The 27144-nt window shown below is 45.0% G+C and overlaps 1 protein-coding gene across 1 annotated transcript; it reads left to right on the top strand.

Moving 5' to 3' along the window:
• The first annotated feature begins 2628 nt into the window (after nucleotides 1–2628).
• Nucleotides 2629–25619, top strand: LOC138804588 (T-cell surface glycoprotein CD8 beta chain-like). The gene is made up of 6 exons (XM_069988902.1): nucleotides 2629–2689; nucleotides 6239–6601; nucleotides 9758–9844; nucleotides 20843–20932; nucleotides 22593–22629; nucleotides 24978–25619. The coding sequence occupies exons 1-6, from the start codon at nucleotides 2659–2661 to the stop codon at nucleotides 24988–24990; spliced, it is 621 nt and encodes a 206-aa protein (XP_069845003.1). The 5' UTR covers nucleotides 2629–2658; the 3' UTR covers nucleotides 24991–25619.
• The last annotated feature ends 1525 nt before the right edge of the window (nucleotides 25620–27144 follow it).

Genomic DNA, 27144 nt, shown 5'->3' with positions numbered 1-27144 from the left:
TACCAGCCTTAACCAAACAAGCTAAGGGACAGCACCCAATCCCTGAATTCAAGTCCCAGTACATACACACAGACACACAGACACACACATACACACACACTCTACAGGCAAATAACTTAGTGAGAAAGTTACTTCCTTCACAATGATTTTGAAGCATTGTTTCTACCCAAAAGTAGGCAGAAACAAATATTTTGAATAGACGTTCAAAGAAGAAATATAAATGGCCAACCAGCATTAGAAAGTTGCTTAGTATCCTATGTCATTAGGAAAATACAAATCAAAACCACCATGAACTATCATTTTGTATATACCCCCTAGAATAAATAAAAAAGCAAAACTGGGCTGGGAATGTAGCTTAGTGGTAGAGTGCTTACCTAGCATGTGTAAAACTCTGGGTTCCATTCCTCGGTACCACATAAACAGAAAAAGCTGGAGGTGTTGCTGTGGCTCAAGTGATCTAGTGTTAGGCTTGAGCAAAAGAAGCTCAGGGACAGTGCCCAGGCCCTGAATGCAAGCCCCAGGACTGGCAAAAAAAAAAGTGACAAGTGCTGGTGAGGATATGGGGATACAGGAGCTCTCCTACATTGTTGGTGATGACAAAGTGGCATAGCTACTAGAGAGAACAGATGAGCAGTTCCTCAAAAAGTTAAACAATTATTATATGACTCAGAAACTCTATTGCATGGCACATTACCCCCCCCGCAAATATTGAAAACAGACTTAAACATACACTTGCATGTAAATGTTTATAGCAGCCCCATGTTAATAGCCAAAGGGCAGCCTTAGCAGTCAATCCCAAGGTTCATCAATAGATGGACAAACTATGGTAAATGCAACTGGCTATGTCAAGCAATAAACAGGAATGAAGAACTGGTCTATATGACAATGTAGAAAAACCATAAGCATGTAGTGTTTAGTAGATGAAGTCATTTACTAAAGGCAATCTTTTACATGATTTCCTTTACATGAAATATCTAGAACTGACGAGTCCAACTACTACTAAGGATTAGTAGTTCCAGGAACTGAAGGGAAGGAGCCATAGGGAATAATGCACTACTTACTTCTGGACTGTATGCTTTCAAATGGTTTATTTGTAATATTATCAATAGTGTTGGGCTGGGTGTGGGTGGTCCAAACCTGTAATCCCAGCTACCTGGAAGGACGAGACTGGGAAGTTGGAGGTTGGAGGTCACTCAAGGGAAAAAAAAATGTTATTGAAATCTGGGAGACTATGGTTCACACCTATCATCCCAGCTACTCCGGAGGCTGAGATCTGAGGAGCAAAATTTGAAAAGCATCCAGGGTAGAAAAGTCCAAAAGATACTATCTCCCATTAGCCAGCAAAAGATGCTGAACCGGAGGAATGGCTCAAGCGCTAAAGCACAAGACTTGAGCAAGAAAACTGAGTGAGAGCATAAAGCCCTGAGTTCAAGCTCCAATACTAGCACACAACACAAAAAAGTTATCAAGATTATCTCAATAAATGATCAAATCAGGGTGGGTTGCACCTGTAACACCATCTCTAAGAGATAAAGACTGGAGGATCAATGTTTGAAACCCACTCTGGGTGAAAACATGAGACCCTCCCAGAAAAACTCAAACAGAAAAGGCTGCTTGTACAGCTGAAGCGTTACAGTGCTTTGCCTAACAAATGGAAGGCCCTCAGTTCAAACTGTAGTTCCAAAGACAACTGCTCCTGGGTACAATAACAATATGACAACGGGGAGGAGGTTTTGGCTGAGCTGTTTTACTCAGGACATGGCCCTACTTGCTTCGTCATCTCCAATTCCTTTAAACTCTCCCCAGTACAGTGAAGCCTATCACCAATAATGAGCAGTACTAGAGGAGAAAGAACATTGGGTTTGGAGGTTGGAGATCATGATGTTCTTACTCCACTGTCTCTAGTGACACATCAATCCCCTGTTCACACTGCAAATTCTGTGTGGCTCACACCTGTAATCTTAACTACTCAGGAGGCTCAGATCTGAGGATCCAGCCAGGACAGGAAATTGAAAGTCTTAATCTCTACTTAGCCATCAAAAAGCCTAAAGTGGAGTTGAGGCTCAACTGGTAGAGCGAGCACTTGGCCTTGAGCAATAAAGCACAGGGACAGTGCCCAGGCCCTGAATTCAAGCCCCTGTACACACACACACACACACACACACACACACACACACACACACACACACACACACACACACACACACACACACAGAGAGAGAGAGAGAGAGAGAGAGAGAGAGAGAGAGAGAGAGAGAGAGAGAGAGAGAGAGAGAGAAAGCAATAAAGAAAAGCAGTGCTATCCAATTACATTCCCTCTACCAATCCTCCAGCAGGACCTGTTGATCTGAGTCTCAGTTGGCCTAGTTGTCACAATGGGTCACGACCCTGTCCTGAACACTTCCCAGGGGTCAGGAGGCATTTACACACGTGCTGGTGCTTGGCACGACTCAGCGCTGTCAGGCCTTGCCTTGCACGGGGATCTGGTGGGCTCAGTGTAGCCCAGACCTCTGAATTGCCAGGAAGCTATGGGCGGAGACCTAACCATCCCTACACACCACAGCCCCGCCCCTATTCATCAACACCCACCCCACCCCCACTGGGGGCCCCAGGTGCCCCGCCCGCCCTCTGCTCTGATTGTCCTGGAGGGGCCCCAAGATGCAGCCCTGGCTTTGGCTCCTCCTGGCAGGTAAGCCTGGACTTTGTCCCTACTCCCCAGGGGATGGTCTGAACTAGACCAGGGGACAGGGCCGGTTTGGAAATGGTTGTCTCAAAGGCAGAAGGCAGAGCTCAGAGCCTTGCTGTGGGGACAGCGGTGGGGGCCGCTGGCTGGCACAGTCTCTGAGAGTGGAAAGGAATATAAAACCCTCCATGAGCTCATCACCGGCCCAGGCATCCACAGCCTTATGTCTTAGACCTCTGCCCAAAAGCCTGGAGGTGTGGCAGGAAAAAGGGAGAGAGGAAAGCGAGGGAAGGGGAAAGGAAGGAGGATGTGAGCGGGAGGGCATCGGAGAAGAAGGAAAAAAAGATATCCTTATCCAGGAGCTCCACAGGTATGTATCCCTAGGAAGGTGCCAGGGGCCCCGTCTGGCCTTCCTGCCCCATGCATGGCCCAGGCAGAGAGTCCTGCAGACACATCTTTATTACTTCCAGGAAGCTGTGGTGGCACAATTGGACAGAAGCCACCCAGTGCTGCCAGTCCAGGGACAGCTCTAGCTGGGCACTTCCTCTTCTGGCTCTGGCATTAGGGGTGGTGGGTACTTTGGCTCCTCAAAGACATTGTGCTGAGGTTGAAAGTTTGGAGTTGGCAGATTCCCTTAGGGTTGAAACTGGCTCCCAATAAGACTGATGGCCAAATGCCCACTCATCTGTGACCCCTAACCCCCCAAAACGTCCTACCAGCTAGACCAGACACTAACCCTGAGACCTCATACATGGAAATGAGTCTAGGCCAATAAAGACTGGGAAGATTATTGCCCATGGTTCTAGAAATATCAGGTTCCTTTGAAAATGGAATTAGTGGGCTACTGAAATCAAATGAGATCACGTGTGTCTTGGAAACCTGTCTTTGTGTCCAGAAAGCAGCAGGGTCTCAGTCACGGCCAGGTACAGTGGCCAGAGAAGCAAGCTGACCCAGAGGGGGCGGGGGAATCTTGGTGGGGGACAGGATGTGTCTTAATCAGAAGGGGGAAACAGATACTTATAGCCCAGGCCTTACACTAAGGAGCCACTTCTGGGCTTTTCTGGAAGGACTTCTGTCATCTGTATTTGTAGCCCCATTATGTGTCTAAGTCCTAGGAGTGGATCACAGACTTCTTTAACTCAGAGGTTTCACCCTCAAGTTTTGGGGTCCCATGACTAGGGTTTAAGTGTGGTTCACTATATACAGGTTGTGTAACTTATCTAACACTCTTACCCTTCCTGAGCCTCTGTTTCTCATAAGTAAAATGCTTGTAAAGCAATCTCTTTCCCCATAGCATCAGATGAGAATTAAGCGAGAGAAGGCATGACCATGCCTTCCATATCTCCATAAATACTACATTATTGACTATTTCTCCAAAGACACCACTAGAAAAGGCAGTCTGACATTTGGGGAGAAAAAAGAAACCCCAGAAGCCACTTGGCACCAAGTGCAAATTCCTTGTCAATGAAAGTCAAAGCTTCAGGGTTGGTAGAGCGCCAGCCAACAAGCAAAAGCATCAGGTACCAAGTTTAAGTCCCAATCTCAGACCTAAAAAAGAAAAGAAAAGAAAGTCGAAACTTCAAGTGATATGAAGGTGCAGTCTGTATAAATTAAATTTAAATTAATCTCATTGTGTCCTAGGGTCACATGGGGCCATGAAGTATCAGCTGCAAGCACAGAAACATGGGCCACTAACTCAGGAAGCTGGCTCCTCTGTGTTACACACACACACACACACACACACACACACACACACACACACCACACACACACAGAGGCCTCCTCTGCTCACCCAGATTCGTGTCATCTTTGTGCTTCTCCATGGTACACAGAGTGGCCCTCTGTCCCAAGCCAAAATGAAAGGTCAGATAGTATTTATTGGAACTGTGAGTGAAGTCTTGGCCATGAAGGGAACCCTTCTGCTCCTTTTTGAGATTTTACTTATTATTAGTAACAATAATGTGAGATATGAGACTGGTGGATGATATTTACCTGTGTATAGTGTGATTTCTCCCATATCATTTTCCTTCCTTCCCTCTCTCCCTCCCTCCCTTCCCTCCTTTCCCTTTTTATTTCATTCTTCCGTGTGGTGTGGTGTGGTATGGTGTGGTGCTGTGTGTGTGTGTGTGTGTGTGTGTGTGTGTGTGTGTGTGTGTGTGTGTGTGTGTGTGTGTGTGTGTGTGATTGTTGGCAGTAATAAGGTTTAAACTCAGGGTTTGGGCACTGTCCCATAGCTTTTTTTGCTCAAGAATAGCACTTCACCACTTGAGCCACAGCTCTATTTCTGGCTTTTTACTAATAATTGGAGATACGAGTCCCCCACACCTTCCTGTATGGGCTGGCTTCCAACCATGATCCTCATATCCCAGGCACCTGAGTAGCTAGGATTGCAAGCATGAGCGATTGGCACGTGTCCTCCCATTTATTTCCAATGCTCTTCGGCAAAAAGAACAGTAGCACCAAGCCATTGCTCTCTGACTCCCCTAATGTCTCACACTGATGCAGAGCAGGGACTGGATTTCCAGCTAGGTCTGTAAGTCCCACTTATTCCTCATGAGCAAACCTCTGCCTACTTGGCCTTCCCCTCTGATACTAAAGTGAATTCCCAGCCCTGCTTCTGGGGTGCTTGTCTTTTTGTTTGGGTCGGGACCTGGATTGGGGAAAAATGTCTATAATTGTGCCTGCTGGAGACAGTTGCCCAGAAATGGTGGCTGGTCCTGTTTTAGGCAGCAGATCAACCAAGTGCTCTACCTGAGTCTAGGCTCCTCTCCCATGATGCCTAGATTTTCAGCTGCTAGAAGCTTTGGGAAGGAAGGCCTGTGCATCAGATGGCAGCCAGGGAAAGCTAAGGACAACCAATTTTGGCTTCAAACTTTGGGTAAATTAATAGCTGTAATTGGGACTTCGATTAAGTAGCTTCTTGCCTAGATTCGTTTCATCTGCATAATGGGGGTAAAAATCCCCAAACTAGTCGGGCATTGGTAGCTCTTGTAATTCTAGTTCCTGTAATTCTACCTCTTCAGGAGGCTGAGATCTGAGAAGCATGGCTCAAAGCTAACCCAGGCAGGAAAGTCCCTGGGATTCTTATATCCAATTAACCACCAAAAAGCTAGACGAGGATTTGTGGTTCAAGCAGTAGCGTTCCAGCCTTGAGCGAAAAAGCTTATGGGACAGCACCCGGCCCTCAGTTCAAGCCTAGTACCGGCACATCCATATACGCACAAAAATATCCCAAAGCCAGTTTGAGATTTGACTGAAATAATCCATGCCATGGGCCTGGTATTTAGTCTACTATCACCAAATAGCCACAGTGTTCCTGTGCCCAATGTAAAACTATAGCAATCATCTGCCTGGCCACTGATCTCTGTGAGGCTCTAATCCAGTAGCTCCCTCACCTCCCCCCACTTCCACCCCTAGGCCCTGTCACTGAAAGGATTTTTCCTGGATTGGGCTTTGATCCATGGTTTGGTGTGACTCTAGACACACGACTCCCTCCCCCCATGAGCTTGTCCAGGAAAATGTGCTGAAGGTTTCTGTCCTTCTGCCCCCTTGCAGCTCTGAGAGGCATCCTAGCCTTCCAGCAAGCCCCTACACTGGTGCAGGTTCTGAGCCACCAAATAGGGTCTCTGCCCTGCCAGATGAAATCCTTCTCGAGCAATGCGCGTCTCTACTGGCTGAGATTACACCAGGACCCCAGCAATGGCAGCTACTATGATGTCCTGGCCTACTGGGATTCTGGAAAAAAAACGACGATATACAACGCAGGGGTGACAAAAGAGAAGCTAACTTTGTCACAGGACATGACCAAGCCCACTCTCAATATCACGAATGTGACACCTGCAGACAGTGGCATCTACTCGTGCATGACTATCGGGTCCCCTAAGCTGACCTTCGGGAAGAGCATTCTACTGAATGTTGGTAAGAACAAGCTAGCACTATATAAATGAGCATTATACACCTACTGTGTACCAGACCCTGGGGCTGCCCAGCTCTCAGTGAGCTCTACTCTGCAGCAGGACTACCACTTGCTACTTCCAGTTTTCTGGTGGTTAATTGGAGATGAAAGTGGCACAGACTTTCCTGCCTGGGCTGGCTTTGAACCATGATCCTCAGATCTCAGCCTCCTGAGTAGCTAGGATTACTGGCGTGAGCCACCTGCACCCGGCCAGCACTGTGCTTTTATGGAGACAAAACGTTCTGTTTTTATGCCCTTCAAGTCACAGCAGAGCTGGGTCCCTGCTCAGATGGGGATCTCAGAAATGCTGATTATATTCACAAGGGAAGGAGGCTCTTTTTATCTGGGCACACCCAATGAGAGCATTCATTCCCAGGGTAGTAGAGGGGTAGATGCCTTCAGTCTTCTTTGTGGGTTGAACCCTATCCTTAGAGTTTTGGGGAGTAAGCAAACTGCTAATTTGCCACATGGCATTAGGCAGGTCCTTCCCTTTCTGGCAACCTCAATCTTCTCATTTGTTTCATGGGAACTGTTAACTCCTTTAGTCCTGGGAAGCTTCAGTTCTGTGAGTTCAGTTAGTACATCCAGTAAAAATATATTCAAGCTAAAGATATAATTTTAAATTTTCTTTTTTTTTTTCTGCCAGCCCTGGGGCTTGAACACAGGGCCTGGGCACTGTCCGTGAGCTTCTTTTGCTCAAGGCTAGCACTTTATCTTTGAGCCACAGCACCTCCTCTGGCTTTTTTGCTTTATGTGGTACTGAGGAATTGAACCTAAGGTTTCATGCATGCTAGACAAGCACTGTACAACTAAGCCACATTCCCAGCCCCTAATTTTAAATTTTTGAATTTTTTTAAATGAAAAAGAAACAAGAGAAACTAATTTTCATAAACTTAACCCAATTTATCCACACTGTTATCATTTCAGTAAGTAACCAGTATGAGGTATTGCTGAAATATTGTGGCATTCTTTCTGCATACAGATTGAACACATTGTGCAATCTAAGCTGCACATGTGACCAATGGCTGCCATGTTAGACACATTCAGCCTCCAAGAATGAGGAGGATTCTGGCAAATTCTCCCAGTCCCTTGTATGGCTTTAGTGAGCCCTGCTATCCCAGCTCAACTTATGGTCAGGGCTCCTATGTCCCTGTCTCCTGCTCCTATAGGGGGCACTGAGAGGGACAAGGGATCTTGGAGTGAAGAGGTAGAGACAACTAGGAATAGAAGCATAATTAGAAAGACAAAAACCATCTAGGTGATATAGGCCTGTAACCCCAATACTTGGGAAGCTGAGACAGGAAGATCATGAGTTCCAGCCTGAGCCCAGAGTGAGACCTTGCCTAAAACCAAACCAAACAGGCCTACCCTGTGGGGTGAGCATGAGGTTCTGAGAAAATGAAAGTCTCTCTTGGAGGTAGGGGTAGATCAGTGTACTGATTCTTGTATAGAATGAGGGACTTTGGGTTTGGGTTTGGTTAATTGTTTTTGTCTCTATGTACCCCACATCTTTCCACTCATGAGATTTCAGTGTCTGAGGAAGGTGGTTGGTAAAGAAGCATAATTGATTTGCAGAAACTTCTAGAAACTTCCCAAAAGCACCAACCCTACCCACCACTACCTGGCTTTCCTATTTCCAAGCCACATAAGCTGCCCAGAACCCCAAGAGTGGCAACAACTCCCCAAAGCTCATTTTTATAATCATGCCAGTTCACCCACAGCCTGGATACCCAGAACCAGAATCTATCTGTTTGACTGTGTTGGAGAGGAGAAGACGGGGTGATAGAGCAAGTGTCTGGAAAAAGATGGGGCCTAGTTCAGGCCCATTAAGCATACCATGGGCCCAAAGGGCCTGTCCATTGCAGGAAGACACAGAAAGAGGTTGAAACTGGAGGGTAAGGCTGGATCAAGGGGAACTTTGTTGTGGGCCAGATGAAATTAAAACAGAACAGCTCTTAGTACCCCCAAGAGCTCCCACATCATATCTAGGTTTCTGTGCCCAGCCAAGGAACTAAGGGCCCTGTAGAGCTAACTCCCTTCCAAACTCACCAGGGACCAGTTGAGAAGCCCCTGCCTTCTTTTTTTTTTGTTTGTTTGTTTGTTTTTTTGTCGGTCGTGGGGCTTGAACTCTGGGCCTGGGCGCTGTCCCTCAGCTCTTCAGCTCAAGGCGAGCGCTCTACCACTTGAGCTACAGCGCCACTTCCGGTTTTCTGGTGGTTTATTGGAGATAGGAGTCTCACGGTCTCTCCTGCCCGGGCTGGCTTTGAACCTCTATCCTCAAATCTCAGCCTCCTGAGTAGCTAGGATTACAGGCGTGAGCCACCAGCGCCCGGCGCCCCTGCCTTCTTGAGGTGAATGAAAGTACCTCTGGGGCCATGAGCAGTAAGGACATGACACCCCAGAAGGGAGCCATGAGGTGACCTCACAGTCACTCCTCAGTACTAATGACCAAAGGCGTTGGGTTGATCTATGAGTTTGACTTGTGTGTGTGTGTGTGTGTGTGTGTGTGTGTGTGTGTGTGTGTGTGTGTCCTGGGGCTTGAATTTGGGGGCTAGGCACTGCCCCTGAGTTTTTATGTGCAAAGCTAGTGCTCTACCGCTTTGCACCACACCCCAACTTCCAGCTTTTGGGTGATTAATTGGAGATAAGAGACGCCTCCCTGGGTTGGCTTCAAACCACGATCCTCAGATCTCAGCCTCCTGAGTAGCTAGGATTACAACCATGAGCCACCAGCACCTAGTTTATATTACATTATTTTTAAGGACTTCTAAGAGAAAGGAAACTAATCTCAAACTAAGTAGCCATCATGAGGCCATGTGTGCAAAACAGAGCCGGCATCTCCTTAACATGGGCCTCCTCACTGGCTTCCGGGTTGGGAAGGAAGGTCAAGAGCCCCTTTCTCCAAGACACCAAGCTGACCCCCCCCCCCATCCAAGATACTAGACATATTGAGAGCAGATGAGAAGCTTTCTTGCTGTGTGACTGCAAGTCCATGTAGCATCATGGAGATCAGTGATCCATCGTGAGGACTCTAATACCTGCATATAAGATACAGGGTTGTCTCTTAGTCTAGCTGCTCTTTAGCTGGCTAAGATGTGTGCTTTGCTTTCTGTCTGCAGTTGATGTTCTTCCCACCACCGTCCAACCCACCAGGAAGACTACCAAGAAGAAAATGTGCCGGTTCCCCAACCCAGTGACCCAGAAGGGTGAGTTCCATCCCCCAAGCTCTGAGACAGATGTCCTCTCTACTTCCTCTCTTCCTCCCTCCCCCTCTCCCTCCTCCTTTCCTTTCATCTTTCTGCAAGCACTTTGGCAAGTGTTGGGTCTCTAGCCTGTTTCTCCACCCCCCACACACACACCAAACTGGGGTTAGAAGAGATCCTGAGTATAATAGCCGTCACAGTTTAGAGAGGACAGTCAAATCCTTGCAGTGCAAAGCAGTGAGGATAGACCTAATAAAACATCTTCACACCAGCTTTGTTCCTCATTGCCAAAAAGTAGAAATGACCCAAATGTCTACCAACTACAAAATCGGTTACCAGTATGTGAGGCTGCCATTACAATGGAACAAGAAGATGATCATGGTGGCACATGCCTATAATCTCAGCATTCAGGAGGCTGAGGTGTGAGGACCGCAAGTTTAAGGCCAACTAGGTTACATAACATGATCCTGTCTCTAAATTGATTAATTTTGGATAAACTTTGGAAATATTATGCAGTGAAAGAGGGTAGTCACAAAAGACCTCATATTTCATAATTCCACGGACATAAAATATGTAGAGTATGATATTTCATAGAGACAGAAAATGAATGAGTGCCACTCTGAGGAGGAGTGAGAAATAATTCCTAAAATATAGGGGCTTCTTTCCCGGCAGATGAAAATGTTCTCAAGTTACATTATGCTGGTTGTTGCACAATTCTCTGAAGATTTTTTTTTGCGGGGGAGGCCAGTCCTGGGGCTTGAACGCTGGGCCTGGGTGCTGTCCCTGAGCTTTTTTTTTTTTTTTTTTTTTTTAGGCTGAGCATTCTGAACTTTATTTTATTTATTTTTTTTTTAATTTTTTTATTGTAAAGATTCTATACAGAGGGTTACAGTTACATGAGTGGGGTAATGAGTACACTTCCTCTTGAACATTGTTACCCCCTCCATTGTTTTCTCCCTACCATCCCCTCCCTCCCTCCCTTCCCCAAGGTTCTTTTTTTTTTTTTTTTTTTTTTGATTGTGATTAAGTGATTACTTAATTTCCGGAAATTCACAGTATTGTGGAATAATGATGCTCATTTAAAGTCACAAGTTCATTCTAACTTTCCTGGAGCAAATTGTCTATCACAGTCTGTAATATATAACGGTGTTCATATGTTATATACCATACACGTGATCAGCAGCATGGGGATATTTAGTAGTGGTTCAACCAGATGAGTGGGAGTTCTTTGTTTCTTAAGTCCTGTTAGTTTTGTCATATCACCTAACATTTTGGATTTATCATCCGCTTATCAGGGAGACCATGTACTGTTTGTCTCTTCGTTCTTGGCTTACCTCGCTCAACATGATTCCTTCTAGCTCCATCCATTTCCCTGCAAATGCCATTATTTTGTCATTTCTAATGGCTGCATAATATTCCATTGTGTATAGATACCACAATTTTTGGATCCATTCATCTGTGGTGGGGCATCTAGGTTGTTTCCATATCCTAGCTATTGTGAACAGTGCTGCAATAAACATGGAGGTGCACGTGTCTTTGTATATTGGTTCCTGTTGTTCAGGGTAGATGCCTAGAAGTGGTATGACTGGGTCGTAAGGGAGGTCAATCTTTAGCTTTCTAAGGACCCTCCAGACTGCTTTCCAAAGTGGTTGTATGAGTGTACATTCCCACCAGCAGTGTAATAGCGTTCCTCGTTCTCCACATCCCCTCCAGCATTTGTCGTTGGCTGATTTGTGGATGTGGGACATTCTGACTGGGGTAAGGTGGTATCTCAGGGTTGTCTTTATTTGCATTTCCTTCACCACCAGGGATGATGAACATTTCCTCATGTGTTTCTTTGCCATTTTTATTTCTTCATTTGAGAAGTCCCTCTTTAGTTCCCTTGCCCATTTAGTAATTGGTTTGTTAGGTTTGGGAGGGATTAGTTTCTTGAGTTCCCTGTATATACAGGATGTTAACCCCTTGTCTGATATATTGCTGGTAAATATTTTTTCCCAATTAGTTGGTTGTCTTTCTAGCTTGGTTGCGATAGCTTTATCTGTGCAGAAGCTTTTTATTTTAAGGTAGTCCCATTTGTCGAGTCTCTCTCCAATTTGTTGTGACCCTGGGACTCTGTTCAGGAAGTTCCTTCCTGTGCCTATTAGTTCAAGTGTCTCTCCTACTCTGTCCTGCAGTAGTTTCAGAGATTCAGGTTTAATGTTAATGTCTTTAATCCATTTTGAGTTGATGTTGGTGCATGGTGATAGGCTGGGGTCCACTTTTAGTTTTCTGCATGTGGCTGCCCAGTTTTCCCAGCACCAGCGGTTGAAGAGGCTGTGTTTCTTCCATTGTATGTCTTTGGCTCCTTTGTCGAATATCAGCTGGCTGTAGGCCTGTGGATTTATTTCTGGGTCTTCTATTCTGTTCCATTGGTCTTCGGGTCTGTTTTTGTGCCAGTACCATGCTGTCTTTGTTATTATAGCTCTGTAGTAGAGTTTGAAGTTCGGCATGGATAGCCCTCCCATATTGTCTTTATCCCCTAGAATTGTTTTGGCTATTCTAGGTCTTTTGTTGTTCCATATGAATTTTTGGACTGTTTTCTGTATTTCAGAGATGTACGTCATTGGGATTTTAATAAGAATTGCGTTGAATTTGTATATTAGTTTTGGAAGTATTACCATCTTTACTATATTAAGTCGGCCTATCCAGGAGCATGGGAGGTCTTTCCATTTCCTAGTGTCTTCTGCAATTTCTTTCTTTAACTTTTTATAGTTCTCATTAAATAGTTCTTTTACATCTTTGGTTAGGTTAATTCCTAAATATTTTATTTTTCGGGAGGTTATTGTGAATGGGGTTGCTCCCTTTATTTCCCTCTCTTCCTGTACATTATCAGTGTATAGGAAGGCAACTGATTTTTGTGGGTTTATTTTGTATCCTGCTATTTTGCCAAAGTGATTTATGATTTCTAAGAGTTTGGGGATGGAGTTTTTGGGATCTTGGAGGTATAGTATCATGTCGTCTGCAAAAAGGGATAGTTTAACTTCTTCTTTTCCTATGCGGATCCCTTTAATGTCTTTTTCTTGCCTTATTGCCCTGGCTAAGGGTTCTAGGACTATATTGAAGAGGAGTGGAGACAGTGGGCATCCTTGCCTTGTTCCTGATTTTAGGAGAATTGGTTGTAGCTTTTCCCCATTAAGTATAATATTGGCTATTGGTCTGTCATAAATGGCTTTTATTGTTTTTAGAAATGTTCCTTCTATTCCTATTTTCTCCAGAGCTTTTAGCATGAATGAATGTTGAATTTTGTCAAAGGCCTTTTCTGCATCTGTAGCGATAATCATGTGATTCTTGACCTTGGCTCTGTTGATATGTTGGATTACATTTATTGACTTACGTATGTTAAACCATCCCTGTGTCTCTGGGATGAAGCCTACCTGGTCATAGTGAATTATTTTTTTTATGTGTTTCTGGATTCTGTTAGCTAGAATCTTGTTAAGGATCTTTGCATCTGTGTTCATCAAGGAGATTGGCCTGTAATTCTCCTTTTTGGTTGGGTCTTTGCCTGGTTTGGGGATGAGTGTGATATTGGCTTCGTAGAATGAGTTTGGGATAGCTCCTTCCTTCTCTGTTTCTCTGAAGAGCTTGAGGAGTATGGGTATTAGTTCTTGTTTGAAGGTCTTATAGAATTCTGCTGTGAATCCATCTGGTCCTGGGCTTTTTTTTGTTGGAAGACTTTTGATAGCTTCCTGTATCTCATTATAGGATATTGGCTTATTTAATTGGTTAACTTCTTCTTTGCTCAGTTTGGGCAACTTGTATTTCTCTAAAAATGCATCCATTTCTGCCCGATTTTCTTCCTTTAGAGAGTATAGCTTTTGAAAGTAGTCTGTTAGAATTGTTTGGATATCTTGGGTACGTGTGGTGATGTTTCCCGTGGCATCCCTAATCCTATTAATATGGGTTTCCTCTCTTCTTTTTTTAATTAATCTAGCCAATGGGCCATCAATTTTGTTTATTTTTTCAAAGAACCAGCTTTTTGTTTGGTTTATTTTGGTTATGGTTTTCTGATTTTCTAATTGGTTAATCTCTGCTTTTAATTTGGTTATCTGGCTTCTTCTAGTAGCTTTAGGTCCCATTTTTTCCTGTTTTTCTAGCTGTTTTAATTGCAACATGAGATTATTTACTTGGTCTGTCTCCATTCTCTTGATGTGGGCACTGAGGGCAATAAATTTGCCCCTCAGGACTGCTTTTGCTGTGTCCCACAAGTTTCTTTGTGAGGTGTTTTCATTTTCATTGAGTTGTAGGAAATGCTTTATTTCTTCTCTGATCTCTTCTGTTATCCAGGCATTGTTAAGGAGTGTGCTGTTCAATTTCCATGTATTGGAGAAATTTCTGCGGTATGCTTTGTTATTGAGAGCTAGCTTGATTCCACTGTGGTCAGATAGGATACAGGGGATTATGTCAATCCCTTTGTATTTGCTTAAGTTCCTTGCATGAACTATGATATGGTCTATTTTGGAGAAAGTTCCATGAGCTGCTGAGAAGAATGTGTACTGTGTTGTTTTAGGGTGAAATACTCGGTAGATGTCAGTTAATTCCGCTTGCAGTATGGCCTCTCTTAATTCGGTAGCTTCTTTGCCAATCCTCTGGTTGGTAGACCTGTCCTTTGGTGAGAGTGGTGTGTTAAAGTCTCCTAGTATTATCGTATTGGGATCTATTTTATTCTGTAAGTTTGAGAGCATTTGTTTGACATATCTGGGTGCACCAATATTTGGGGCATATAAGTTGATGATGGTTATATCCTCCTCTTGGATTGTTCCCTTTATTAATATGTAGTGTCCGTCCTTGTCTTTCTGTACTGATTTTAATGAAAAGTTTATTTTGTCAGATATCAGGATAGCTACACCTGCTTTCTTACTGGGGGCGTTTGATTGGTAGATCCTTTTCCACCCCTTCACTCTGAGTTTGTTTGTATGTTTGGCTGAGAGGTGGGTCTCCTGAAGGCAACAGATGGATGGGTCTTGTTTTCTTATCCAGTCCTCAGTTCGTTTTCTTTTAATTGGTGAATTCAGCCCATTTATATTAAGAGAAAGTATAGAGAGATGCATTGTTGTCCCTGCCATTCCGTTTTCCTAAGTTTTTCTTTTTTCCTTTCCTCCTGTGCTTGCTCAGTTAGACTTTGAGTAACGCCTGTTTGGGGCAGGCCCCAGTTCCTGGCTGCTTTCTTCAGGTTGTGTCCCCCCTCTTAGAATTCTTTGTAATGCTGGCTTAATGTTTATGTATTCATTTAGTTTTTCTTTGCTATTAAAAGTTTTCAGTTCTCCATCAAATGTGAATGCTAGCTTTGCCGGGTAGATCAGTCTGGGTTGGCAGTTATTGGCTCTCAGGGCTCGTATGGTGCTTTCCCAGGCTTTTCTTGCATTCATTGTTTGTGTGGAGAGATCTGCAGTAATTCTTATTTTTTTCCCATTGTAGTATAGCTCCTTCTTCATTTTTGCTGCATGCAGGATTGTTTCCTTATTATTCAGATCTATCATTTTTACTATAATGTGTCTAGAAGTGTTTCTCCTGGGGTCTTGCTTGTTGGGTGTTCGATAAGCTTTTGTGATGTAGTTAAGATGGTCGTTTTTGAGGTGGGGAAAATTTTCATTGATTATATTGTTAAATAGGTGGTGCATTCCCTTGCTCTGGAATTCCTCACCTTCGTCCACTCCAATTATGCGAAGGTTAAATTTTTTAGCATTATCTGCTTGCTCTTGAATATCCCTTTGGTTTAATTTGAGTAATTTTTCCATATCTGTCACTTTTTGGTCCAGTTGGTGTATTCTGTCTTCTGTATCTGACACTCGACCTTCCATTTCATTCACTCTGTTGACAGTGGCTTCTATTGTGGTTTGCATGGAGGAAATGGATCCCTTTATGGATTCAATGTTGGTTCTCAGAGTACTGATCTCACCTCTCAATGAGGTATGCATTACCTCTAATTTGGCGTTTATCTCACTTCTTACTGAGGTTTGTGCAGCTTCTATTTTTGCATGCATCTCTTGTTTGATACCCTGTATCTCTTTGGATAGATCATCCTTGTGCTCTTTCAATTTCTGATCAATTTCTCGCTTTATTTCTTGAGTCATTGCCTCCAGCAACCCTTGGAAGTAGCCTTTGTCTTCCATTCCTGCTTTGCTCCCACTGGGGCTCTCCCCTGTGTGGCTGCTGGCTTTTGAGGTGAGCTTGCTGTCCTGGGTGGTAGTAAACCTTGTGATTTTTCTCTGTGATTTTCGCATGGAGGTTCAGGAGACTGCTCTTCAATTTTGTTTTGGTGTGTCTGTCTTTGCTTGGTTGCTGATTCTGTATTGGTAGAGAGAGTCTGTGCCTGGTCTGGGTTCTGTTGGGAGCCTATTTCCAGCTGCTATTCTGTCTTACTTAGGATTCTCAGCTCTCTGCTGTAGATTGCTGGCAGTTCCCGCCTTTGGAAGGGTTGAGCAGCCTAGACTGCTTGTGTTTGCTCCTACGGGTGCTCTTGTGAAGAACAGATGCTCTGGATGCACTCTCCCAAATGCTGGAGTCTGCTATGGGCTCCTGATGTGTTTTTGTTTGTTTGTTTTGGGCTGGTTGTGGGCTTGAACTCTAGGTTTGGGTGCTGTCCCTCAGCTTTTCAGCTCAAGGCTGGCACCCTACCGTTTGAGCCACAGCACCACTTCTGACCCTTTTTGCTTTTGTGATGCTGAGGAATCAGATCCAGGGCCTCATACATCCAAGACTATCACTCTATTGCTGAGCCGCCTTAACAGTCTGAGCTCCTGCTTACTATCAGGTGCTGGCAGCCTGTGTTGCCCAATTCCCAGTCTAGGGTATATGGGTGGAGTTTTGGTGGGGTTTGGGCTTCTCTTGTCCTGGGCCTCCAGGTCTTTTGTTGTCACAGGCGTGCTTCCCGGGGGAGTGTTGTTTCCTGGTTTTCTCCCCTCTGTTGAGGCGTATGCTCAGCTTTTTACTTCAATTGGGAGGAGTTGGTTGTGTTGTTCAGGCGCCGGATCCCCAGGCCTGGTTCCGGCCCCAGCCTGGAGCGCGCTTGTTAGGCCTGTGCTGATGTGTATACCACCTAGGTTATGCAGCCTGGAGCGCACTCGTTAGGTCCCTGAGCTTTTATACTCAAGGCTAGTGCTCTACCACTTGAGCCACAGCTCCATTTTTGGTGTTTTGGTTTGGTTTGGTTTTGGAGTTTAGTGGAAATTAGAGTCTCATGAACTTTCCTGCCTGGACTGGCTTCAAACCACACTCCTCAGATCTCAGCCTCCTGAGTAGCTAGGATTATAGGTGTGAGCCACTGGCACCCAGTTCTCAGAGAATTTTAAATATATCAAATTGTATGCCTTAAATGGATGGACTTCATGATGTGCAAATTATATCCTAATGAAGCTGCTAACTAACAAAATGACCCAACTCAGGGCTGGGAAGGTGGCTCAGTGGTAGAGCACTTGCCTTGCATGCATGAGTCCCTGGTTTCAATTCCTCAGCACCACATAAGCAAAAAGAAAAAAGCCGGAAGTGGCGCTGTGGCTCAAGTGGTAGAGCGCTAGCCTTGAGCCTTGAGCTGAGGGACAGTGCTCAGGCTCAGGGTTCAGGCCCCATGACCAGACCCCCCCCCAAAAAAAAGACCCAACTCAAAGAATCAGCACTTTAAAACTTTCCAGTTTTGATACTTTACAGGATGCAACACATAAGATGAGCTTAATATATATTTGCTAATGAGCAGAGTAAATGTGCCTTTCTGTATCAAACACCTCTCTGCCAGAATGGTGGAGGGGGGGGCGGAGGGGAGGGGGAGGGAAGGGAAGGGAAGGGAAGGGAAGGGAAGGGAAGGGAAGGGAAGGGAAGGGAAGGGAAGGGAAGGTACACTTTCCTTGAACCCATCAGCCCAAATAAGTTTCTGGAAAAATACTGACTTCAACTTCAACCTCCCCCCCACCAAGTTTACTGCTGTCACACAGAAATTGCCATCTGTTGTCACCCAGAGAAGAAACCACAAGGACACCATCCTCCCCAATCCACAGCACTACCTTGTGCTGCTTGGGTTGCTTTGTTTTAAAATATGAAAGTACCCAAGGAGGGTACTGAATAGAACCTTGGAGATAAGGATGGGAGAAGCCACATGATGTCTCAATGTAATGAAAAATCAGAACTTCAGAAAGGCAAAGTCTTACCGAATGGAGGTGGGGACAGAATGACCTTGTCTCGTAGCATATTATGCTTGGACAACTTCATCTAAAGGAGTTTAGGCAGGCTACAAGGTTAATGGTATAAAACACAAATACGGTGCCTGACATCTTCAGCTACACAGGAGGCTGAGGCCAGAAATTCACTTGAGTTCACAAATTTGACACTAGCTTGGACAACACGATGAGACTCCATCTCAAAAGGAGAGAGGAGCGTGGGGAAGATAAAGGAAAGGGGAGGGGAGGAGGGAGAGGGAGAGAAAGAGAGAAAGAAAAAGAAGAAAAAAGAAAGAAGGAAGGAAAGAAAGAAAGAAAGAAAGAAAGAAAGAGAAAGAAGAAAGAAAGAAAGAAAGAAAGAAAGAAAGAAAGAAAGAAAGAAAGAAAGAAAGAAAGAAAGAAGATAGATATGTGGAAGCAGGAGGAGCCAGCAAAGCCAGGTGAAATAAAGGAGCCATAGGTATGTAGTACATTGTTGATTTCAATCCAATCACGTCCACTCCTCAGGATGCCTCCCATGTGTGTTACTTTTTAAAACTTCCTTCAGATAAAACTCCATACCATACACTTCCCCATTTTAAACACCCAGACTTAATGAATTTTACAAAGTTACTTAGTTACCCAACCATCTGCACAATCTAATTTATAATGTCTCCACCATCTAAATAAAATTCCAAGTGTTCAATATATATAAATATAAGTCAGGTGGCTCATGCCTGTGATCCTAGCTACTCAGGAGGCTGAGATCTGAGGATCACAGTTCAAAGCCAGCTTGAGCAGGAAAAGTCTGTGAGACTATCTCCAATAAACCACCAGAAAACCGGAAGTGGCGCTGTGGCTCAAGTGGTAGAGTGCTTGCCTTGAGCTGAAGAGCTGAGGGACAGCACTCAGGCCCAGAGTTCAAGCCCCATGACAAAAAAAAAAAGTCCAAGCTCACACAAAATCAAAAGATTAAAGTGAAATACTGTTGTCCTCTCCCCCACTGAACTGATAAAACTAAAAACCAGGACTGGAGACATAGTTCCAGTAGTAGAGCACCAGCTATAAGTGAAAATGCCAAATGAGAACACAAGGTCATGGGTTCAACCACAGTACCAAGACAGAAAAACAAACACTAAAACTCAGTGATACTAAGGGTGAGCAGGGTGCACTATTAGTGGGTGGGAAGGAAGAGAAAGCATTGGACAGTACCTCTTACAATTAACAATAGACAGACTGGGAATGTAGCTTAGTGGTAGAGTGCTTGCCTACCATGCATGAAGCTCTGGGTTTGATTCCTCAGGCTGGAAGTGACACGGTGGCTCAAGTGGTAGAGTGCTAACTTGAACAAAAAAGTTCAGGGACAGTGCCCAGGCCCTGAGTTTAACCCTCAGGACTGGCCAAAAATAAAAATAGTTAAAGTCTATGAATCTGTAGTTCCCATTTTCATATCAGTTTCAGGACATGAAACAATTATCAGGGTGAGTGATTTGAAAGAGTAAAACATGAAAACTAGCCCAGGATGGTCCACTGTGTGAATTTTTAAAGTAACTTATATATCCATGGAAATTACGAACACATAAATTCAGAAAAGAAAATTATCAAATTACCAATGCTGTTTGCTCCTTACCTGGAGTTTTGTTGTCATTGTTGTTTTATTCTTTTAATGCCAGTACTAGGACTTGAACTCAGGCCTATAGGCTGTCTCTTAGCTTTTTCTGCTCAAGGCTAACACTGTACCATTTGAGTCTCATCCTTACTTCCAGCTTTCCACTGGTTAATTGTAGGTAAGAGTCTTATGCACTTTCTTGTACTGGTTGACTTTAAACTGAAATCCTCAGATCTCAGCTTCCTGAGTAGTTGGGATTACAGGTGTGAACTACTTGGCACCTAGCTCTCAGGACATTTTAACCTCATATAAAACTTTTTTACAATAAAAATATAATTAGTCCAAACCTTTCAAAAATATAGCCAGCAAGTTGTGAAATTCAAATACAAAATCATCAAATAGTTTAAATAAAATCTCATTTCTAGGCATGAGAATTTTCTTCTTCCTTTGAACATAGTTTCTGAGTTTAATTATTTTTAAAAAATTTGGAAGATGAGCCGCGCTGGTGGCTCACGCCTGTAATCCTAGCTACTCAGGAGGCTGAGATCTGAGGATCGTGGTTCAAAGCCAGCCTGGGCAGGAGAGACCGTGAGACTCCTATCTCCAATAAACCACCAGAAAACCGGAAGTGGTGTTGTAGCTCAAGTGGTAGAGCGCTCGCCTTGAGCTGAAGAGCTGAGGGACAGCGCTCAGGCCCAGAGTTCAAGCCCCATGACCGACAAAAAAAAAAAAAAAAAAAAATTTGGAAGATGATATCTAGCTAGCTAGCTAGCTAGATAAATAGATAGATAGATCTTGATGTGTTCAAAGTGAATACAAGAAAGATTGGATGCCAGGTACCAGTGGCTCATGCCTGTAATCCTAGCTACTCAGAAGACTGGGATCTGATGATCATGGCTTGAAGCTGGCCTGGGTAGGAAAAATCCACGAAACTCCTACCTCCAGTAAATCACCAAGAAAGCTGGAAGTAGATCTATGGTTCAAGTGGTAGAGCATTAGCCTTGAGCAAAACAAAACAAAACAAAAACCTCAAGCACAGCACCCAGATTGAGTTCAAGCCCCAGGACTGGCATGAAAAAAAAAAAAAAAAGATAGGAAGAAAGTACACCAAAATGTAACCAGTAGCACTCTCCTAAAAGTGGGTTCTGGTCTTGGGTGATTTTCCTCCTTCTGTATCTGCCTGCCTCAAATGCTCAGTGTTGAACAAGTGTCCTGTGTGTTTTCCAGGCCCAACATGTAGCCTCATCACCCTCAGCCTGCTGGTGGCCGGTATCCTGGTTCTGCTGGTGTCCCTGGGTGTGAGCATGCGCCTTTACTGTGAGTTGCCCCTTGCCAGGCCATCCTGGTGTCCCCAGTTCCTGTCTGAAGGTCCAGGAGGGAGGGGGAGTTCCTTCTCTAGTGCAGTAGACAGCAGCCTGGTGGCTATTTGGCCCCAGAGAACCTATGGTAGTTCTGGAAGTGATTCTTTGTGGAGGGAGAAGGAGTTGGAGGAAGTCAAGAGGTGCCAGTTTATCATGTTTGCTGAGAATGAATGTTAGCACTGAGCCACATCTCCAGACTCCACATCTCAGATCCTATGCTGCCAGAAGGAGAGCCCACCAGTCTCTGGAGTCAGATGGATCTATGTTTTGTTCCAGTGCTGCCTGCCTGGCTTCTGGCCTGGGAGTAAAACATTGTCTACCAGCCAGGGCTACAGTCTGTAAAGTCTTTCCCAGAGAAGCGGGCATGAGGCTTGTGCTGTAGATGGGAATTTGCCCAAGTAGTAGAGATGCAGGATGTGGGCCCAGGAGTTAGGTGAGATAGCCAATGGTATGAGTGGAGTTCCCGGAAGTCCCCCCTCCAAGGGACTGTGGGAAAATCAGATGGCTGCTGTCTTTGGCCACTACAGACCTGGGCTCATCTCTTCTCATGGTCTCTTAACCGACTGGCTTTGTCATCAGTGGAGGGGAAGCTCAGACTGCCTCTAGCTTTTCAGCTCACCCATGCCTCCTTGTGCAAGTTACTTTCCCCTTCCCTGGGTTTCTATAAAATGGGCAGGTTGGTGGCCCTAAACTTGGGCAAGCCACAGGTCTCTGGGACCACGTGATGGCAATGGTGACCCATGTGCATGCATAGCTTTGCATCCCTTGCTCCTACCTCGGGGTCTGGGTATCCCACTCTAAGAACCTACTAAAGTGCCATGATCTACAAACTTCTCTGATTAAGGACTTTTTCTTATTTACTGGTATTTTTTTTTCTTTTTTGTGGGTTGTGGGCCTGAGCTCTGGTCCTGGGCACTGTCTCTGAGCTTTTCATCTCAAGGCTAGTGACCTACCATTTATGCCCCAGTGCCACTTCTGGATTTTTCTGCTTATGTGGTACTAAGGAATTAAACCCAGGACCTCATGCATGCATGGCAAGCACTCTACCACTGAGCCACCTTCCCAGCCCCTTTACTGGTAATTGTAAATTGCCAAGACTAACTGCAACTAGCTATGTTTATTTATTGTACCTCAAAGACAAAGAGTAATAGAGGTTGAGACACATTTACATTTCTTCCCTTCACCCCAGTGGGAGATCTTGCTTATCCCTGTACCCACGCTATGTTTGAGATGCCCCTCCATGAGATTTCTCATTCCTGACCTATTATGAAGGACAAGAGAGAAGAGTTTAAAGACACAGAATGATGGAAATGCTTTTAATCCTGCCTTTCCCACTTAAGATACTAGTTTAAGATACTAGTTGGGTAGATTACTCAATAACTTGCTTGTTGTGCCTCTGTTTCCCCATCCTAAGATGGACCTTGTAGTAGTATCCAACTCATAAGCTTCAGTGAACCTAAAGGGGGTTGATGGGTGTGGAATGTTTGGGAGCAAGCCTGGCACAGGGACAAGGTTGAGGTGGGGATGAAGCTGCCTTCCTCCTCCTGTCCATCCCTGGGCGTGGTGCCCTTGGTCCAGAGCCCCTGCTGACTGTGGTACTTGCTCTGTTCTTCCAGGCCTGCGAAGGAGAGCCCGGCTTCACTTCATGAAACAGTGAGTGGTCCTTGGGCGGGGCCCTGGTTCCTTAGCTTCTGTGCTGCATGTAGCCCCTGCTGCAGGCAGGAGTTGACGTTACATGCCAGCACAGATGGAGTGGCCATTTGGAAAAGAGTTAACCTGAGTAAACAAAAATACAGAGTAACCGCTCAATGTGTGTCACAGAAAACAAGCTGAGTGCTCAGCTTTCCCAGAGATAACAGTCAACCTTCACAAGCCTAGGACACCAGCGAGAACTCAGTCCAGCCCCTCCCCACCTGTCATTTCATTCAGCCAGGCCTGCAGGAGATGGGGAATTCATTCTCCCCTTTTGCACATCATGGAGAGAGTCCAAGCCAGCTGTCCCACCAGCAGTGGCTTCCCCTTTTACACACACGTCCTTGTTCTACCTCCCACCCTGGGCACTATCTGATCCTAGGAGTTGGCAAGCCCGAAGGTTCAGTCTCACAATGCAGCATCCAAAAATAAAGGCCCTTTAGCTCGCAAGCATGATACACACCTGTAATCCTAGCACTAGGATGTCTGAGTCAGGAGGATAGTAAACCCAGGTCATCTCTGGCAACAGAGCAAGACTCTGTCTCGAACCAAGAGTAAATAAATAAATACAAGCAAATAAATACAAAATCATTCTGCAGATCTTGGCAAATCTTGGCAAAAAAACAAAGGCTGTTAAAAGCTAGAGGCTCTAGCTGCTCCCCATCCCCAGGGTTAGGACCCCACTCTTGGATCTAATCTTTCTTTCTCAACATAGAGACTGTGTCATATCTACTTCATGAATTCATCTGATCCTCAGAACACCTCCTTTCACATGGGGGTGGGGGAGGGAGAGGATACATCTCTAAGTGGAAGAGAACCACCACGTCTTGTGCTCAGGGGTGCTGGCTCCAGATAGTGGCTGATCTGAGTTGAAGGCCCATCTGCCACTCTGCAGCTGTGTGGCTACAGTTGGGGCACTTCACCTCTCTGAGCCTCCAATTTCCCATCTGTAAAATGGAATGGCAGTACCAATCTCATGGCTTCTGTTAAGCCTGCTAGGGAAATGACCAGAAAGTGTTCAGCCCCCAGTTCTAAGGAGTCAAAGAACAAACTGACACAACTAAATTCAACCCTATGACTCTAACCACCAGGAAACAAAATGTGCTTTTCAATACTCTAAAATGATCATGCCCACATTAGCTCTCATTTTTACAAACGCTACAGTATCATACATAAGATTTGCTTAGCCATGCAGCTGTATTTTTTTTTTTTTTGGCTTGGTCATGGGGCTTGAAATCTGGGCCTGGTTGCTGTTTCACTTTATGGATTGATTTAGAAAATACTTACCTCCACCTCACTTAAGATATAATAATTTAAGCGTAACTGTCTAAATTAGACCCCCCCCCAGAAAGTTCTGTTCAAAATCTCCCCCATGATGACCTTTTATGGTGAGGGAGCCTACTCTGGGCGCTGCCTGTGGTGTGTGCCCACATATCCTCTTTGTTAATCTGTTCCTTGTGATCTAATGCCAGTTTGGGAGAAGCTGGAGGTAGGGTCTCAAGCTTTGGCAAGCCAGGGTTCCTGAGAAGCAGCTGAGACAAGGAAGAAGCTCAGAGTGGCCCTGGGGGGTCCCTGCATTCCCCACCCTACCCCTTCTTCACTAGAAACAGCTCTGCTCTCTGTTGTTGGGGTTTACTTAGAAGATATTATCTGAACAAGAGTTTGTGGCATAGAGGAAGCTTGAAAAGCCCTTATGGGTTTGTTATCATGACCTACATGTGGCCAAAACAGTCCCTGGGTCTTGAAGATCAGCTCTTCCAAATTCCAGCTGCAGTTTGAAATAGATGTTTCCCGGCCTTTGACTGTCCAGTGGGAACCATCCCCTCATCTGCTTCTTAATGTGCCTTTGTGAGTTACTCACCTTACAAGACCCTGCAGGAAGTAACATTGTTCAAAGCTAGAGATTTTGTGCTATATTTTAACTTCTTTAAATGATTGAGGTAAGCCCCCAAAACTTCCTAGCACAAAATGCTTAGTCTCTGGGATGCTAGAACCTCATTCCCCCTTATTTACCTTATTTCTCTCTTTCTTTCTCCCTCTCCTCCACTCTCCCAAGTATTGGGGCTTGAATTCAGGGCCTAGATGCTGTCCCTGAGCTTTTCCCACTCACATTCTTCCACTTACAGCTTTTTTTGGTAGTTAATTGCAGATAGGAGTCTCACAAACTTTACTGCCTGGGCTGACTTTGAACCTGTGATCATCAGATCTCAGCCTTCTGACTACCAGCTTGCCATTTGTCTCTTGCTACAGAAAATATGGTACCATTTGCTCAGAAAATAAGTGATCTTACAACTTGCTGTTGTTTGCAGGTTTCACAAATAACCAGAGACTGTGCTCTTGGTATCCGGCTATGAAAAGACTGTGGTCAGTAATGCACAAGATCTGCACAAAAGAGAGAAAAGGGACACCTGCGGCAATGCTGGTCCCCCTACCCTGCTCAAGCATCCTGCATTGAACTGCTGCTAGTTCTTTCTGTGGACCTCAAGCGCAGGGCGACTTGTTGCTGAGCCATGGAGAGTCTTAGAAAGGGGGCTTTAGGACATTCACAAGTGGGCTGGAGAACTAAGAGCAGCTACCATGGCAATACTGCCAGTTCCTGTACTTGTCCTGGGTGGGTTGGGACCTTGAGTGGTAGCTGTCCAGCTACCATCTTTGAAAGTTGCTTTGTCCTGATTGACTCTTGGGTCACTTGTGGGATGCAACTGGGACAACAGCCCTAGGACTTCCCATCCACACAGCCATGTGAATCTCTCAGGTCTTCCTTTAGAGCTGGAAACCCATAAGGAAAGATATGTCACTTTTTTCTCCCAGCAGGAAATTTCCCAACCTCCATTTCTTCCTTTCTTCTCCTCTGTGTTGCTGTGAATGTGTCAGCTATAAAAATAAAATCTGAGTCAATCACAGAAGTGGCTCCTGTGATGTAAATGAAGAGGAAAAACCTGTCTACAGTAAAGATGATGATCCGTTGAAATGACACAAGGATAAAACTTGTATGACTTCATTTTGTATCCAAGATCTTTATTTGCCCCCCAAGCATGTTGTAATTCCCATGGTATCCACCATGGGAAAAAGCTGGAAGGTTAGCAATGTCCAAGGTACTAGAGCCAGGCCATCAGTGTCTCCAGCAGCATGTCCTCCAGGCTCACTCCAAAGTACCCTATCCACTCTTGGTTGAGTCCCCAGAATCCTGGCATCAAGACAGTCTTGCACCAAAGAGAAGGTGAGAGACATCTGGGTCTCTGTGCATTCATTTGATTATTACCTCTCAGCTTTGATGGTCAGAATAGGAACATGAAAGGAGCAATGGAGAGCTGGAGTGGGAAGAGAGAAGCCTCTTACCTTTTGAGAGCCTGGGTCTTAACCCCTGGTTGTCTAGAAACTATGGAGTTAAAGCCCAGTGCAACTTGGGTATACAAAGAGAATAAAGTCCCACCTGTTTTCCCAGCAAGCTCAGAGAAAAGCATGTGGGAACTATTAAGAGGTTCAGAGGTTGTGTTCAGCATATAAAAATGTTACACAAAACAAGAAAGCAAGCCAGGCACTGGCTTACAGCTCATGCCTGTAATCCTAGCTACTCAGGAAGCTGAGATCTGAGGATGAAGGTTCCAAGCCAGCACAAGTAGACAAATTGGAGAAGCTTTTTACCTCCAATTAACCAGCAAAAAAAGCCAGAAGTAGTTTTGGCTCAAGTGGTAGAGCTCCAACAACCTTAAACTAAGGAACAGCACAAACCTCTGAGTTTAACCCTTAGTTCTGGCAGAAAAGAAAAGATGCCATCGGGGAGAGGCAGCATGGCCACCTCCCAGCATCTGAGGTGGGGCTGCAGTAGAACTGGGTATGGTATGGTGCTGGGAAAGCAAAGGTTTTCTCCCCATCGTCCCTGCTGAGATGAGAAGGGGAAAGGGTCAGGGGTGGAGAGACCTGACTCCTCCAGCTTGCTAATTTAGACTTCTAGCCTTGGCCGTGTTGTACAAATGATGAGACCCAAGCCCAGTTGCATGCAGTCTGCCCTCCTTGGGCTCAAACCCAGTCCACAGTGGAAGTAAGCATGGGCCTCAAGGCCCTGGTCCCACTGCAGGAGCTGACATTCAACGTGTCTCCTGGCTGTCATCTTCGAAATCGCTGCTTTACAAGTTCAGGTGGGGCTGAGCTGGCCACCAGATATGCCGAGGCAAATTTAACTCCAAGCTGCTCAGGCAGTAGGAGCAACCCTGACCACTAGAAGTAGGGGCTGTGGTGACAATGTTACACCCAGCACCTGCCTTTTGTACTAAAGAAAGAACTGTCATTCCGGCAATATGTATAAAAGGGCAAAAAATTAATCTAGCTCTTCTGACTAGCAACTCCATGTATAGGCATTTCTGTTAAGTCAAATGGCAAGCACAAAGGAACAACATATCACATTATTCTGTGTGGTTCTACATAAGCAGAACCCTCAGTAGGAAACACTCCAAAAGGGACCAGATTCCTAGCATG

The sequence above is a fragment of the Dipodomys merriami genome, unplaced genomic scaffold (assembly GCF_024711535.1).
Source record: "Dipodomys merriami isolate MVZ:Mamm:240054 unplaced genomic scaffold, mDipMer1.0.p SCAF_37, whole genome shotgun sequence".
Classification (NCBI taxonomy): Eukaryota; Metazoa; Chordata; class Mammalia; order Rodentia; family Heteromyidae; genus Dipodomys; species Dipodomys merriami.
Note: the sequence above shows the minus strand (reverse complement) of the source record. Positions and strands in the feature narration are given on the sequence as shown.